General features: G+C 40.5%; 1 protein-coding gene and 1 pseudogene across 2 annotated transcripts in view; one reads left to right on the forward strand and one right to left on the reverse strand.

Annotated features, from left to right (window-relative positions):
- Positions 1-17,188, forward strand: part of GTF2I (general transcription factor IIi) — a 121,153-nt gene that overhangs the window by 50,806 nt on the left and 53,159 nt on the right. Inside the window, exon 9 of the mRNA XM_081090439.1 lies at positions 5,585-5,662. Coding sequence (XP_080946565.1) covers positions 5,585-5,662 — 78 coding nt within the window. The remainder of the gene's footprint in view (positions 1-5,584; positions 5,663-17,188) is intronic.
- Positions 14,353-15,457, reverse strand: LOC308518079 (5-azacytidine-induced protein 2-like; annotated as a pseudogene). The gene is made up of 2 exons: positions 15,448-15,457; positions 14,353-15,274 (listed from the first exon to the last, which is right to left on the reverse strand). The product of its transcript is annotated as a 5-azacytidine-induced protein 2-like (transcript).

Below are 17,188 nucleotides of genomic sequence, written 5' to 3' on the forward strand. Positions count from 1 at the left end.
AGTCCTCTAGAAGTTTTTTTTATATATATTTAGGTACTCCTATGTTGGGTGCATATATATTTATCAGGGTTATATCCTCTTGTTGGATCGATCCCTTTAGTATTATGTAGTAACCTTTGTTGTCTCTTGTCATGGCCTTTATTTTGAAATATGTTTGTTGGATATGAGTATTGCTACTCTGGCTTTTTTAAAATTTTATCTATTTGCATGGAAAATTTTCTTCCATCCCTTCACTTTTATCCTGTGTGTGTTTTTTGTTTTGAGGTGGGACTCTTGTAGACAGCATATAATTGGGTCATGTTTTTGTATCTGTTCAGCTATGCTGTCTTTTGATTGGAGCATTTAATCCATTTACATTTAAGATGATTATTGATCGGTACTTATTTGTTGCCATTTTAATTCTGTATGCCTAGGTTTTTCTCTCTCTTCTCATTACAGCAATCTCTTTAACATTGCTTGTAATGCTGATTTGGTGGTGATGTACACCTTTATCCTTTTTTGGGGAAACTCTTTATTTGACCTTCTGTTTTGAATGATAGCTTTGCTGGATAGAGTAATCTTGGTTTCAGATCCTTGCTTTCCATTACCTTGAGTACTTCATGTTATTCCCTCTGGCCTGTGCAGTTTCTGATGAGTAATCAGGTGTCAGCCTTATGGGAGCTCCTTTGTAGGTAACAGTTTGCTTTTCTTTTGCTGCCTTTAAGAGTCTCTCTTTGTCTTTAATTGTTGGTATTTTAATTATGATGTGTCTGGGCATGGGCCTGTTTGGATTCTTTTTGTTTGGGGTTCTCTGTGCCTCCTGAACTTGTGTGACTTTTTCCTTTACCAGGTTAGGGAAGCTTTCTGCCATTATTTCTTCAACACATTCTCTATCTCTTTCTCTCTTTCTGCCTCTTCTGACACACCTGCTATTTGAATATTGTTAAGTTTAACATCCCAAAGCTTCCTTAAGATGTCCTTCTATTTTTTAATTGTTTTTTCTTTTTGGTTCTCTGAGTGATTTTTTTTCAACACTGTCTTCTAATTTACTGATTTGATCCTCAACTTCCCCATATCTGTGTATTCCTTCCAATGTGTTCTTTATTTGTGCTGTGCCATTCTTTATTTATTTTCATAGTTACTGTATCTTTTCTCATGCTGTTGAGCATCTTTACCATCATTATTCTGAACTTTATATCAGATAAATCTTTTTTATTAAATGTATTTTATTGATTTCAGAGAGGAAGGGAGAGGGAAAGATAGAAACATCAATGATGAGAGAGAATCATTGATTGGTTGCCTCCTGCATGCCCCCTACTGGAGTTCAAGCCTGCAACCCATCATGTGCCCTTGACTAGAATCAAACCCAGGATCCTTCAGCCCCCAGGCCAATGCTCTGTCCACTGAGTCATGCTCTTTCCACTGAGTCAAACCAGCTAGGGCATAGATCAATTTCTTATTTCCATTTCATTTATCTCTTCTGGAAAATTCTCTTGTTCTTTCATTTGGGTGTTGTTTCTATGTCTCCTCATTTTGGCTGCCTGTTTGGGTTTGTGACTGTGTATTAGGTAGATCTGCTATGCCTCTCAGTCTCTAGTGCAGACAGTGGCAAACACTGTTTCTGTCTAATTAGATTAGGCAAAGACTCAATACCTCCAGAGATCGCCTCTGTCTATGCCAGGGGTGGGCAAACTTTTTGTGACTCGAGGGCCACAATGGGTTCTTAAACTGGACAGGAGGGCCGGAACAAAAGCATGGATGGAGTGTTTGTGTGAACTAATATAAATTCAAAGTAAACATCATTACATAAATGGGTATGGTCTTTTTTTTCAATAGTTTTATTCATTTCAAACGGGCCGCGGCCCGCGGGCCGTAGTTTGCCCACGGCTGGTCTACGCAGTGGTTCTCAACCTTCCTAAATCTGCGACCCTTTAATACAGTTCCTCATGTTGTGGTGACCCCCAATTTCATTGTTACAAATTGAACATAATTAAAGCATAGTGATTAATCACAAAAACAATATGTAATTATATATGTGTTTTCCGATGGTCTAAGGCAGTGATGGTGAACCTTTTGAGCTCGGCGTGTCAGCATTTTGAAAAACCCTAACTTAATTCTGGTGCCGTGTCACATATAGAAATTTTTTGATATTTGCAACCATAGTAAAACAAAGATTTATATTTTTGATATTTATTTTATATATTTAAATGCCATTTAACAGAGAAAAATCAATCAAAAAAATGAGTTCACATGTCACCTCTGACACACATGTCATAGGTTCACCATTACTGGTCTAAGGCGACCCCTGTGAAAGGGTCATTCGACCCACAAAGGGGTCGCAACCCACAGGTTGAGAACCACTGGTCTACAGACTGATTGGATTCCGTCTTGAATTGCCCTCAGGCAATCATCCACAGAGGTACTTCGAATTTTTTCTACAGGGTGGGGCAGTTGCTTCTGCCTAGACGCTAATTGTTATTCTCAGTCTCTTATTGGGCCTCAGAAACTTTTTTTTACCGCGGGGCAAGGTATTTTCCAATATGGTGGGTCAGCAGTCTTCACCCCAGGCAAAGCCACCTGTGTAGCAAATGTCTGTGTGAGAAAGATGACCTCTGCACAGGAAGCCAGGGTGTCTGCCTTCTGAGCTCTTACCCCAGACCCCCCAGTCCTGGCTTCTGCTCACACAGCTCCAGTGCACTCTGCCCGAGCACAAGGTGAGTGGCTTCACAGGGAATTTTGTGTCCTGGCACTTTAAGAGGGTGCCTTCCAGCCATCTCTCCCTGTCAGATAGCAACCCCACTGCTTTTCCCAGCCGTATGTTATGTGGGTACCCTTCTCAGTTCTGGTGCCTCTGCTGGGCGGCTTAGCTTGGGGATTAGATCCCAGAGTTCTCAGTGGCAACCCCCCACAGCTATCTCTCTGGAACATCAGCTGCCATCTGCAGGCTCCCGGACAGCCCTCTCATACTTTCACCCATCCAATCTCTATGGGGTGTCCACTTCCCATCTTGGTTATCAGAGTTCTCTCCAGCGAGTCTTTTGTTGATTATTTAGGAAGTTTTTCTGTATTTTACTTGTAATTCCTGTTTGGTCCTGGGAGCGTGTCCATGCCGCATCCACTTACTCTGCCGCCATTTTTAAACTCTCCTTGTTCATTTCTTTTTTTTTTTTTTTTTTTTAAATATATTTTATTGATTTTTTACAGAGAGGAAGGGAGAGGGACAGAGAGTCAGAAACATCGATGAGAGAGAAACATCGATCAGCTGCCTCCTGCACATCCCCCAATGGGGAAGTGCCCGCAACCCAGGTACATGCCCTTGACCGGAATCGAACCCGGGACCCCTCAGTCCACAGGCCGACGCTCTATCCACTGAGCCAAACCGGTTTCGGCTCCTTGTTCATTTCTTAAAGCTGTTTGAGAGTATTATCTACTCCCGCATATGCAATCATATGAAGAAATCTTTCTTTCTTGAAAGCTCCTGTAGTCTAGCCCTGTTAGACTGCTTAGCAAGGGATACTTATTTGTTTTTATTAAACATTTTTTTCAATTACAATTGACATTCAACATTATATTAGTTCACGTGTATAGCATAGTGGTTAGACATTTACATACCTCATGAAGTGATCCTTCCCATAAATAGGTCTAGAACCCTCCTGACAACAGACCTAATTATTACAATACTAGAGACCCGGTGCATGAAATTCTTGCATGGGTAGGGTCCCTAGGCCTGGCCGGCAATCAGGGCCAATTGGGGCCTTCTGGCTGCTGGCTGGGACCTGCCTTCCCCTGGCTGCTGGCTGCTGACTGGGGCCTCCCTTTGTTCTGCACCACCCCCTGGTGATTTTATAAAATATAAAATCAATATTTTTATTGATTTCATATCAATAAAAATATATTTTAAAATATTTTTTTATTTCAGAGAGGAAGGAAGTGGGGAGAAAGAGATAGAAATATCAATGATGAGAGAGAATTATTGATTGGCTGCCTCCTGCACACCCCACACTGGGGATCAAGCCCATATCCCGGCATGTGCCCTGACCGGGAATTGAACTGTGACCTCCTGGTTCATAGGTTGATGCTCAATCCCTGAGCTACACCGGCCAGGCCCACTTTATGCTTTTTATTTTATTTACCTTGTTTACCCTATTTTTGAACAGCACATGGCAGAGCAAAAGTAGGTTTACAATTGTGAGTACTTGAAATAGTTTATTCTTGTGTTATTTATTATTATTGTATTATTTTTCATACGAACAACTTTAAACTTTTGCCTTACCTAATATATGAGGAATACATCCTTAATAAGAATTTGTTAAGGAATTTGTTAAGAATCCTTTTCTTTCTTAAAACTTTAAATTGGCCCTAACCAGTTTGGCTCAGTGGTTAGAGCGTCGGCCTGCGAACTGAAGAGTCCCAGGTTTGATTCTGATCAAGGGCATGTACCTGGGTTGCAGGCACATCCCCAGTAGGGGGTGTGCAGGAGGCAGCTGATCAGTGTTTTTCTCTCATCAATGTTTCTAACTCTATCAATCTCCCTTCCTCTCTGTAAAAAATCAATAAAATATATTTTTAAAAAACACAAAAAAACCTTTAAATTGAAATATAAAGTTTAAATAAAAAGTAGACACACCTCTGTAATCTAACACTCCCATGACCATACTGAACATTAATAACACCCCAAGAAGTCCCTCTCCTTCCCCCTCTCATTACTCTTTTCCCAAAGTCAGCCACTTGCTTGAGTATTTTTTTAGCCAGAATTTTGTGCATTTTAGTTTATTTTTTCTTCAGCTTTACTGAGGTATAATTGACATTACTTGAGTTTTAATTACAAAGATTTCTTTTCTCTAATTCTGACGTTTTTATGCGTGGAATTGTATACTATGCACTCGTTTACAACTGGCTACAAAGGTCCACTTCAAATTATCTGTCCTGATAGTGGGCAAAGGATTATGCAGAAAAGTGTGCTTTGTACCAGTTAACAAAGGGATTTTTTAGGAGGAAAAAAACATTAGTGTATCTCATTATAATATGGGTAAAAATTTTGCCACCTTTACTCTGAAACATTGAGTTTTTAAAACTAATGTTTATGAGTAATTTCCAGTGGCTGGCAAAGTATTTTTAATAGTGAATGAATATAGAGTGTGATTAATGTTCTTTAAATCCAAAGGTAAGCACTGTCAGAGAAAAAATCTGGCAGTAAATAATCCCAGAATATGGACAGTGGCTAAAACTTTGTCTAGGTTGGTTGGGTTTTAGGTGTTTCACACCTCTCCCCCGCCTCCCCTGCTACCTAGCATACTTTTGTCCTTTCAAAGTTTTAAAATTATATACGTGTTATACGCATTATTAGGAGGGCAGAATAGATTTCCCTGCACCATTTAGCTGAGTGCCCTGAAGTATACAGTGGGGCCTTGACTTACGAGTGTCCCGACTAACGAGTTTTGTGAGATACTAGCTGTCTCTCCGCTGATTTTTTGCATTGAGTTGACAGAGTAATTTGAGTTAACGAGCTCCTTAACGAACTCCTTAACGAGCTCGGTCGTGGAACGAATTAAACTCTGTAAGTCAGGGCCCCACTGTAATTGTGTGATTTTATTTGCTTTAACAGGTATTTCTTTGGAAATGGCAGCTGTGACAGTAAAGGAAGAATCAGAAGATCCCGATTACTATCAATATAACATTCAAGGTAATACTATCTAATAGTTTTTCTTTCCAAAAGTTATTAGTGGTGAAAATTTAAATTTATCAGTTGCCTGAGTTCTTGAGATGCTTTTTATTTATTGTTCCTTGATTGGCATGTATACTTGTAATTTAGCACTAGAATAAAACAGATTTTAAAAACAGGGCAATATAATAAACTTAAACAATTACAGAGGAAATGTAAAGTAGCCATTAAATTAATATATATATTATGCATATATATATACATATAAATATGTTGTTGTTGTTGTTAATCCTCACCTGAGGATATTTTTTAATATTGATTTTTTACAGAGAGGAAGGGAGAGGGATAGAGAGTTAGGAACATCGTTGAGAGAGAAACATCGATCAGCTGCCTCCTGCACACCCCCTACTGGGGATGTGCCCGCAGCCAAGGTTACATGCCCTGACCGGAATCGAACCTGGGACCCTTGAGTCCACAGGCTGCCGCTCTATCCACTGAGCCAAACTGGTTAGGGCGAGGATATTTTTTCTTACTGCTTTTCAGAGAGAGTGGAAGGGAGGGAGGAAAGTGGGGAGAGAGAGAGAGAGAAACATCTATGTGAGAGAGACACATTGACTGGTTGCCTCCCACACATGCCTGGACTGGGAGCAAGGAGCCAACCTGCAATTGGTGCACTGGCCGATGCTCTAACCATTGAGCACACTGGCCAGGGCTAATATTCTTAAAAACAAAAGTGGCACAATTTAGAATTCAACTCCAGTTTCTAACATTATTTAAGGCATAAATGGTCTTCTGAAAGTTTAATAGTTCTATTTGTGCAATAAAAATAACTATCATTATCTTAGAAATCTATCAAAGGTAAGACAAATAAATTTTAGCTGTTTTTTATTTTGTTACCTTTTGCTCGATTATGAGGAAGGAATTAAAGGTTATAATTTCACAATGAAGTTCTCTTTTATGCATCAATGGATTTTAGTTTAGAAGAATATTTTCTAGATTTAATAATAAGTTTAACATTTAAAGAGTGAAATCTGATTAGTTTTTTTATATATGCTTATCATGCTATCTTCACTGCAATCAAGATAATGAAATGTCCCTAACCTCCAAGTTTCCTTGTGTCCCATTGTCATTCACTGTTCTCTCTAACCAATCATTGCTCTGTTTTCTATTACTTTAAATTAGTTTCCATTTTTAAGAAATTTATATAAATGGAATCATCATCAAGTATGTACTCTTTCTTGGGGTAGGGTTCTGTGAATTCCTTCATCCCACATAATTGTTTTGAAATTCATCCATGATGTTGCATATATCACTAGCTAATTCCATTTTATTATTGAGTGTTATTCCACTGTATGGCTATATGGCAATTTGTTTATCCCTTTCTATTTGTTTATCCCTTTCTATTTATTGACATTTGGTTGATTTCCAGTTTGGGGCTATTAAAAAATAAAGCTGCTGTTGATTTTTGTGTGTAAATTTTTGTGTGGAATATGCCTTCATTTCTCTTGAGTAGATTCCTAAAAATGGAATAGCTGGGACATATGGTAGGTATTCAACTTTTTAAGAAATTGCCAAACTACTTTACAGAGAGCATATAGCAGTAACATTTCCTTCCCCAGTGAATGGGAGTTCTAGTTGCTCCACATCTTTGTCAACACTTATACAGTCAGTCTTGTTCTTTTTAGCCATTTTAGTGAGTGTCTTATGGAACCTCATTTTGTTTTTAATATGCATTTGCTTAATAGGTTTAGTTCATTTAAGAAGATAAGCCTTGCCCTAGCCAGTTTGGCTCAATGGATAGAGCGTCGGCCTGCAAACTGAAAGGTCCCAGGTTCGATTCTGGTCAAGGGCACATGCCCAGGTTGTGGGCTCGATCCCCAGTGGGGGACTTGCAGCAGGCAGCCGATCCATGATTCTCTCTCATCGTGGATGTTTCTATCTCTCTCTCCTTCCTCCTTCCTCTCTAAAATCAATCAACTATATTAAAAAAAAAGAAGATGATTAGCCTTTATCAGTTCTGTAACATGAAAATATTATGAATAAATTTATTCTGGTTTGTAATCATGTGAATGAATAACTGATATATATATTAAACCATTTCATAGTGAATTTTATCTGTCAGTTTTGAACATTTTGTGTGACATTTGGAATTGCATAGTTGAAAGGTTGAGATAATTTTGAGGATTTTTATTTATTTTATTTTATTTTATTTTTTTAAATATATTTTATTGATTTTTTACAGAGAGGAAGGGAGAGAGATAGAGAGTTAGAAACATCGATGGGAGAGAAACATCGATCAGCCGCCTCCTGCACATCTCCCACTGGGGATGTGCCCGCAACCCAGGTACATGCCCTTCACCGGAATCGAACCTGGGACCCCTCAGTCCGCAGGCCGACGCTCTATCCACTGAGCCAAACCGGTTTCGGCGGATTTTTAATTAAAAGTTAAAATTTTGGAAAATATTTAGCCTTTAAGCAGTTGTTGGTACCCTAATAACATTTGCATACATTTAATATTGTTATAGTCACCTTTTTTTTACACAGATTATGATTAATTTTTAAAATAGGTTTATTTTTGTTTTTGATATTGCCATTTAAAAAACAAATTGATTTCGCCCTAACCAGTTTGGCTCAGTGGATAGAGCATCGGCCTGCGGACTCAAGGGTCCCGGGTTCGATTCTGGTCAAGGGCATGTACCTTGGTTGCGGGCACATCCCCAGTGGGGAGTGTGCAGGAGGCAGCTGATCGATGTTTCTCTCTCATTGATGTTTCTAACTCTCTATCCCTCTCCCTTCCTCTCTGTAAAAAATCAATAAAATATATTTTTTAAAAAATTGATTTCAGAGAGGAAGGGAGAGGGAAAGAGAGATAGGAACATCAATGAGAGAGAGTCATTGATTGGCCGCCTCCCACATGCCCCATACTGGGAATCAAGCCCACAACCCGGATATATGGCCTGACCGGGAATCCTCATCGCTCAACCACTGAGCCACTCTGGCCCGGCGTTACTGCCTTTTTAACATTTCCATTATGTCATCCATGATTATAGAAGCTTTTTTCTGTCCCCTTTTGAAATTGGGAGTGATGATGACTGAATAGTAAGAGTTGGAAGTCAGGGACAGCCGCTTGTGACGTGCGCGGGACCCGGGCGCTGCAGCAGCTGCAGAGCCAGCGCCTCCAGCTCTGGCTCCCGGGCATGTAAAGGGGACGCGTGGTGGCCCGGGCAACGGGATGGAAGGCAGGTGGAGGGGATGGCCCAGAAGCACATCATCCACGGCCCCTCCACACCGGAGGCACTCATGAGCCGGAGCCCCGAAATCCGAGGGAGGATAAGATACCGCGTCCCCTCCAATTCCCGTAAGCACCCAGGCTTCATCCTGCGCCCGAATACCTCTGCGAGCCCCTCTCTCCACTCTGCACTTCACACTCAGCCGGGACAGACTTTTGCAGCCACCGCGCCGCACCCTGCTGGAGAAGCTCAGAGATCCTGTGCCCCTTTTATTTGAGGAACTCTTTGGGACGACATGGAATGATTTGATCATTCTGCACAAAACTGCCCTACAGGAGCTCTGGATGAGGGCTGGAGACCAACAGTCGCTACGGGTAGTGCTCGGGGTGGTGTACCAACCATGACTGGGTATTTTCCGTTGCTGGCCTCTGATGCCCGTCTAGGGCATGTCGGGGTCTGGCGTGGGAGGCTCCTACCTCCCCAAGCTCCATTGCTTCTGCTGCTCGCTTGCTTCGGACTCTGGCACAAACTCCACCCGCTGACACGGTCCTTCCTGGGAATTGGACGGCGGGATGGCGGTGCAGGGCACGTTGCGTGCTTCCTCCTGACCTTCGATGTTGACGGGACTATGGTGGACAAAAACAGCGGCGACTTGATAGTGCGCGCCACGCCGGTCCAGAGGCTGCTGGAGGGCCTGTGCGCCACCTTCCGCAAGAGCTTCTATGAGTATATGCAGGAGGTCTTCAAGTACCTGGGTGAGCAGGGCGTGCAACTGCGGGACCTGCGTGCTGTTTATTAAGCCCTCCCCCGTTCCCCGGGCATGGTCGACATGCTGCAGTTTGTGGCCCAGTAGGGTGCCTGCCTCGAGGTGATTCTCATCTCAGATGCCAGCACCTTCAGCATGGAGAGCGCTCTGGGTGTGTTCGGCCGCATCCTCAGCAACCCGTCGGGACCTATGCACGGGGCTGCTGGCGCTGCGGCCCTTCCACATGCATAGCTGCACGAGGTGCCCCACCAACATGGTGCAAGCACAAGGTGCTCAGCGACTACCTGTGCAGGCGGACCCAAGACGTGCACTTCGAGCGCCTCGCCAATGATTTCTGCCTCTTGGGACTGCTGACCAGCGGTGACGTGGCCTTCCCGCACCGCGGCTATCCCAGGCACCGCGTATCCAGGAGGCACAGAAGGTCGAGCCCAGCTCGTTCGGTGCTATGGTGGTGCTTGGGGAGACCGCCTCCATCTGCAGCAGCAGCCCCAAAGGCAGAAAAGCCAGATGGAACAGTCGCCTCCTGGTGGTGGAACGAGGTAGCACACTGTCAGGTTTGGGTCGGACCAGCCAGGAACCTCGCCGCTGTGCCTCCGTTTCTTCTCGTACTCCAGCCTCGTCTATGCAGCAAGACCAGGGACTTAACAAAAGTCACCCGCCGTGGGCTGGGCCCTCTGCGGTCCCCTCCTCGCTTATGGAACAGAAAGCCATGATGTTTTTAAAGCAGAGCCAGTGAAACCCAAGCCCCTGCTCTTCGGTGTTTAGAGCTATTAAAGCAAGTGAAGGGGGAGAAGAGGAAAGGGTTGGAAATCGGATATTTTGAGAGGGTAAAAGATTATATGAAGTGATATCTTAAATGCAGTTGAAGAAGATGAAAGCTTGACAACTAGTTTTTTACTTAGCAAGCTGAGATACAGTTTGCATATTTTTCCCAATAATTGAATTGACAATCTTTGTATATTCTGAGTAAAAGTCCTTTGTGGAGTGATTTGCAAATAGTTTAATTTGAAGTCAAATGTATGTATTTTCTGCCTGGCTGCCATGGCTCAGTGGTTGAGCATTGACCCTTGAACCAAGACATCACAGTTCGATTCCCAGCCAGGGCACATGCCCAGGTTGCAGGCTCAATTCCCAGTGGGAGGAGGCAGCTGATTGATGATATTCTCTCATCACTGATGTTTCTATCCCTCTCCCTTCCTCTCTGAAATTAATAAAAATATGTTTAAAAAATTTTTAATGTATGTTCTTCTCCTTGTATGGATTGTGCTTAAGTATCATAGCCAAGAAATCTTGGCCTGACCCAACATCACAGAGATTTTCTTCTATATTTCATAAGTGTTTTTATAGCTTTACACTTAGGTCTGTGATTAGTTAGACCTGGGTTTTGTATAGTGTTCAAGATACTGAGCTGACACTTAATGCCTATGGATATTCAGGTTTTCCAGTATCATCTGTTGAAAAAATTGTCCCTTTACCATTGCATTACCTTTACATCTCTCTGTTTCTTGAATATATTCTCTTACATTGATCTCTGTGTCTGTCCTTTTGCAAAAATTACATTGAGTACTGTAACTTATAATAAATCTTGAAGTTAGACTGTGAGAGTCCTTCAAATTTGTTCTTTTTAAAAATTATTTTGCCTATTTTAGCTCCTTTTCATATGAATTTTAAAAATCAGATTGTTGATTGGTTAAAAAGTCCTTTGGGGATCTTAATAATGATTTTGCTGAATCTATAGACAAACTTGGCTTGAATATCTTAATGCGGGCTAGTAGTTTTATTGCTAGCTTTACCCAGTGGCCAGATAAGTTTCTATTGAACGAGTATAAAAAAAAAGTTTTGCATAAATATTAAAGGCATGCCTTAAAATTAAATACCCATTGCATTTTATAGTTATTTATTACATGTTCCTACAACTAATAGCTTTTTAAAGTATGATACTTTGTAAAACACTATGTAATATGAAAACACAAGAATTCTTGTGATCCATCCGCAGTGTGTTAATATAGACTAATTAATGAGCATGGCATATATATCATCATTTTAGCTCTTCCTTGATTTCCATTATCATTGCATTATTTTCAGTATAGAGATCTTGTAAATACTTTGTTAGATTTATATCTAAGTTGTTAATGTTTATTGTGTTGCCTTAAGTGGTACTGTTCTTTTACATTTCAGCTTCCAACTGTTTATTGCTAATATATAGAATTACAATAGGTTTTTTTATGTGCTGACCTTGTATCTTGTGACCTAGTTAAAATTCACTTATTATTCTAGCAACTTTTTGTAAAATCTTAGGGATTTTCTTAGTAGATCTTGTTATTTTTCCTTTTCTTTTTTTTTATATTAATTGTACTGGCTCGATCATCTAGTGTTATGGTGAATTGGAGTAGTGAGAGCAGACATCCCTACCTTGTTCACAGTTTTATAAGGAAATCTTTCAGTATAATAGCTGTGGGGTTTTTGTTGATGCTCTTCATCAGTTTCAGGAAGTTCTCTGTGTCAGTTTGTGAAGAATTTTTATGCTGGGTATTTGTAAATGTCCTTTATTGTATCTGAGGTGATTAAATAATTTTTCTTGTTTAGAATATTCAAATGGTAATTGATATTAATTTTCAAATGTTGAATCATCTAGGTATTCCTGGGATAATAAACCCTACTTGGTTATTTTTAAATTTCTTTTAATCGATTTAGGACTGTTTATGAAATTTCTTCTTGATTGATTTGACAAATTGTATCTTTTAAGGAACTTGTCTACTTTGTCTTGTTTTCTTTTTTATTTTAATATTTGTAAAGTTTATCACTGATCTCCCATTTCCAATTTTGTAATTTGTGTCTTTTTTTTTTTCCTTGGTAGGCCTAGCTCATGTTTTGTCAAGCTTGGCAATATTGATATTTAGATCAAACCGTTCATTGTTGTGGATATGTGTTGTATGCTGTGTATCATAGGATGTTTAGTAGCCTCTGTGATCTCTAACCACCAGGTATCAGTAGCAGTTTCTAGTTGTGACAATTAAAACTGTCTCTAGAGACCATTGGTCCAGGTCTATAGTTTTCTCAAACAATTTTTTTCCTCAATGACCCAGCTTTTACTTTGTGATTTTTGCTCTTATGTTTCTTTTTTTTTCTGCTTGCCCTAATTTTATCTGTTTTTATTTTATTTCTTAAGATAGAAGCTTAAATCATTGATTTGAGATTTTTTTTCTAATACAAGCATTTAATGCCATAAACTTCCCTCTTTTTTTTTTTTTTAAAGATAACTTCTTTTTTTTTTTAATATATTTTATTGATTTTTTACAGAGAGGAAGGGAAAGGGATAGAGAGTTAGAAACATCGATGAGAGAGAAACATCAACCAGCTGCCTCCTGCACAATACCCACTGGGGATGTGCCCGCAACCAAGGTACATGCCCTTGACCGGAATCGAACCTGGGACCTTTCAGTCCGCAGGCCGACGCTCTATCCACTGAGCCAAACCGGTTTCGGCAACTTCCCTCTTAAGCATTACTTTTGCACTACCCCATAAACTTTGATTTGTATTTTCATTCAATTCAAAATATTTTCTACTTTCTCTTGTGATTTCCTCTTTGTTCTGTGATTTATAAAGAAGTGTGTAGTTTAATTTCCCTATACTTGTGGACTTTTCAGATATGGTTCTGTTACCAATTTTTAGTTTATTTCCATTGTGTTTAGAGAACATTCTTTGTAAAATTTTGGTTATTTTAACTTTGTTAAGGTTGGTTGATACAGTGGTACGGATCTGCTGTATCCTTACTGATATTTCTGTCTACTTGTTCTATAAATTGCAAGAGTATTAAAATGTCAAATGGTCTCTGTGGGTTTATCTGTTTCTCCTTTCAGATTTGTCACTTGTGCTTTATGCCTCTTAAGTGTATCTTAGAAGTTCTTTCCCTTGGACTACTTTCCTGGCAACCAACCCTTGTCCTGACTTGTAACAGCCTAGATTAGTTTTTCTGTTTTGTATTTCATGTAAATAGAATCCTTCAGCATGTACTCTTTGTTTTAGGCTTCTTTTGTAAAACAATTTGTGAGACATATTGTTGGGTATACTTCATTTATTTGCATTGCTGTATTATAATTTCTAAAACGCTTTTTAAAATGAAATATTTAAAATCTACAAGCAAAATGTACATTTGCTCAGGTTTACTGAATCTTAATATTTTCTTGTCCCCATTCCCACATGACATAACATGCCAAAAATATAATTGACACCCTTCTTTGAGCTCTCCAGATTCCGACTTTCTCCCGTTCCTCCTGAGTTAGCCATTGTCTTGAAATGATGGTCGTCCTTCCTCATAATGATTTTATACTGTTACTGTGTATATATCCCCAGAGAAGTATCTATCTATCTATATCCATTATATGTATAATATTTTCTGTTTTTAAGCTTGATACAAATGGTATCATTCTGTATATGTTGTTGTGTATATGTTCTCTTTTCTTTTTGAAACACCTCAAGTTTATTAATTTATTAGTAGTATATATCTGATTCTTAGCCAGAATGTGAAGCTGGAGGGTTGCTCTCGTATACTGGGAAGTTAACTATATAATACAGTACAGTATGTGCAAATGTGTACATTGAAGAACTTTGCAAAAGTTTAATCAAAACCTGCTTTCAGTTTATTAAATAATTTCTCAAGAGTATCTTTGTGGGAGGACAGCAACCTCATGACCAAGTCACAGATCTCTTCAGAATTAATTCTTATAAAGGCAGTTTTGATTACGTTGATCCAAGTTAAAGGGGGGTGGCAGGATGGGTAAAGGTAAAGTTTTATTTTTAGTCTTCCTAAATGCTGTTTCACTTGATTTAGGAGGGCTTGGGAGTACCCAAGAATTATCTTCCAGGGAATTTCTGTCATACGAGTAGTGTTCCTGAAAGTTTGAATAGTCATGAGGAATGGGTCTCTCGTTATCTGTCCATGATTGCAGAATTGCTTTCTCTGATAAAATCTTTACGACAAAGAGTTTTACCATTTGGTGATAGAGGGAGTGTCTTTTATATGTTGCAGTGAAATTCATCAAGTGCAGTTTTGTGCTGTCTTTCCCACGGTCTTCCATAAATCCTACAGGAGTGCAGGTTTTCTTGATCGCAGTTGGGGTTTTCAGTTTTCTCAGTAGTTCAACTTGTACTTGAGTCCCCAGATGTAAATTAGACATTTCTCTCTTCAGCTCCCAGTATACATTTTGCATATCATCATTTGAAATGCTTAGTCTTTGGAGAGCTCTGCTCTGCAGATTATCTTCCTGAGATGGATGTGTTTGGCGTTTTGTAGTTCTATTCTGAGATTGTTAAATTCTTTCTTCATCGGTTCTAGTTCTTGTTCCAAGTCATGGATCTTCAGGTCATAACTCAACTTTTCCACCTCCCAGTTTGATGAAGGTGGATTTAAATTCCTTATCACCTGCTGAGTTTCCACCTCTGTTCTTAGCTGGAGGAGTTCTACTTCTTTAGACTGCAGCTGTTCATTCAGTACTTTCAAAGTTTCAGAGTTGTCTGTGCATTTTATCCAATTTGCTCTTTAAATTAGCTCTATCGGTACAAACCTCTTGATATGCATATAGGCCTTATTTACTTGTTCTCGTCCCATAGAACTTGTTTCTTCATCTAATAGAGCGCCTGTAAGCCTGTCAGGCTAGGTAGGGCCTCTGAGTTTGAATTCCCCAGCTCCCCTGTGTTCCAAACAGGTCGCCAGGGGTCAGCACGGGCTTCCGGTTTCCTCCAAAACACCGCGGCCTCCCCCGCAAAGGCCAACTCTCGGGGTTCACCACGGTGGGGAGCAGGACCGTTACCCAGCAACATGCGCAAGGCTGGGCCCGGCCCCCTCAGCGCCCACACAGGCTGTCCCCGCTGGAAGGGGGCTGCCGCTGCCCCCGCTCGCCGCCCGGGCCACTTGTATATGTTCTTATGTATCAGTCCTTCAATATATGTTTCTAAGGTATATGTATTTTGTCACATGTAGATTTAATATTCTTATTGTGGTGGTTATATTGTGTGGTCATGTGTTCATTCTTCTACATAAGGACGTTTATGTTTTCCTCCAAAACTTTCGGTATTCCCATGTCAGTCTTCTTCTAAGGTAGTGGTCCTCAGATGTGACTGTTGGTAACACTCGATTTTCACAATGCCTGGTAGACACTACTAGCATTTTGAGTGTGAGGATCAAATTCCAAATGTATGCCGGTAAAAGATACAGAGTAAGCCCTGGCCCTGTGGCTCTGTTGGTTGGGTGGTTCCATTCCAGGTCATCCTCAATCCTCAGTTGGGAGTGTACAGGAGGCAGCCACTCTCACATCGATGTTTTTGTCTCTCCCTCTCCCTTCCTTTCTCTCTTAAAAAAAAAAAAAAAATCAATGAAAACATTTGTTAAAAACCCACCTTTATAGCTAAAATGAAACATCATAGATAATTAGAAATTTTAATGATCTATGTCAGTATGCTAAAGGAAATCGAAAAGAAAAAGTAACAGGTATAAAGAGTAAGACTACAGAATATGTATAGTAGCTAGAGGCTTGGTGCACGTGCACCCATAGGGGTCCCGTGGCCAGCCCCAATTGGCCAGATGGGTGGGGGGCCACTAGCTGTTGGTTGGCCAACCCCATCCCCAGGTTGAACTTCCCTTCGAGGGGACAATTTGCATATTAGCCTTTTATTCTACATAATAAAACCCTAATATGCAAATTGACTGAACAGCAGAACAACCAGCTGAACCAGATGCACACTGATCACCAGAGAGCAGACCCTCAGTGCAGGAGCTGCCCCCAGCCTCAGGCCCCAGGCCAGCCAAGGCGGTTGCCAGTGGGGGCACCCTGATCTCCCTGCTGGTTGCCCTGCAGAGGGAGGTGACCGGTGGGAGTCGGGGGGCGGGGCCAGCAAGCAGGCAGTGCCAAGTCAGCCAAGGTGGGTGCCAGCGGCGCCCTCCTCTACCCCTCTCCACCCCATCACCACACCAGTCACCTGATGGTCGGCCAGTCCTAGGGACCCTACCCATGCAGGGATTTCGTGCACCAGGCCTCTAGATAGGATAAGTCACTAAGTTGATAAAGTCATCAATTTTATATACCTAAAATGGTAGCATCATAATAAAAATAGAAATAAAGAATTGACAGAATTAGGGCATATTTACAGATCTCTAGTCATTGAGTTACTTATAAATGATAAATAGAATATTTGAACTGTACAATTTAAAAACATGAGCTAATTGATGTATATCTAGAACTCTAGCAAATAAGTGTTTGTTTACAAAGCATGGATCTTTCACAAAAATTGACTTTATACTTGCTCACAGATAGCCTTTAAAAATTCCCTGAACATAATGTAATTTAGAACTCAGTAATAAACAGGTTATTTAAAATAGAAATTCTGTATAATGGAAATCCTAAGAAATATACTTTGGGAAGAACCAAGATGGCGGCGTAAGGTACAGACCTGTGCGTGCTGCCTCCCACAACAACATTGAAAATACCAACTATAAGACAAAACAGCTATCATTCAGAACCATGGGAAAGCTGCCCCAGTGGAAGTTCTACAACT

Source organism: Myotis nattereri, assembly GCF_964212035.1.
Source record: "Myotis nattereri genome assembly, chromosome: 4".
NCBI classification, from domain to species: Eukaryota; Metazoa; Chordata; class Mammalia; order Chiroptera; family Vespertilionidae; genus Myotis; species Myotis nattereri.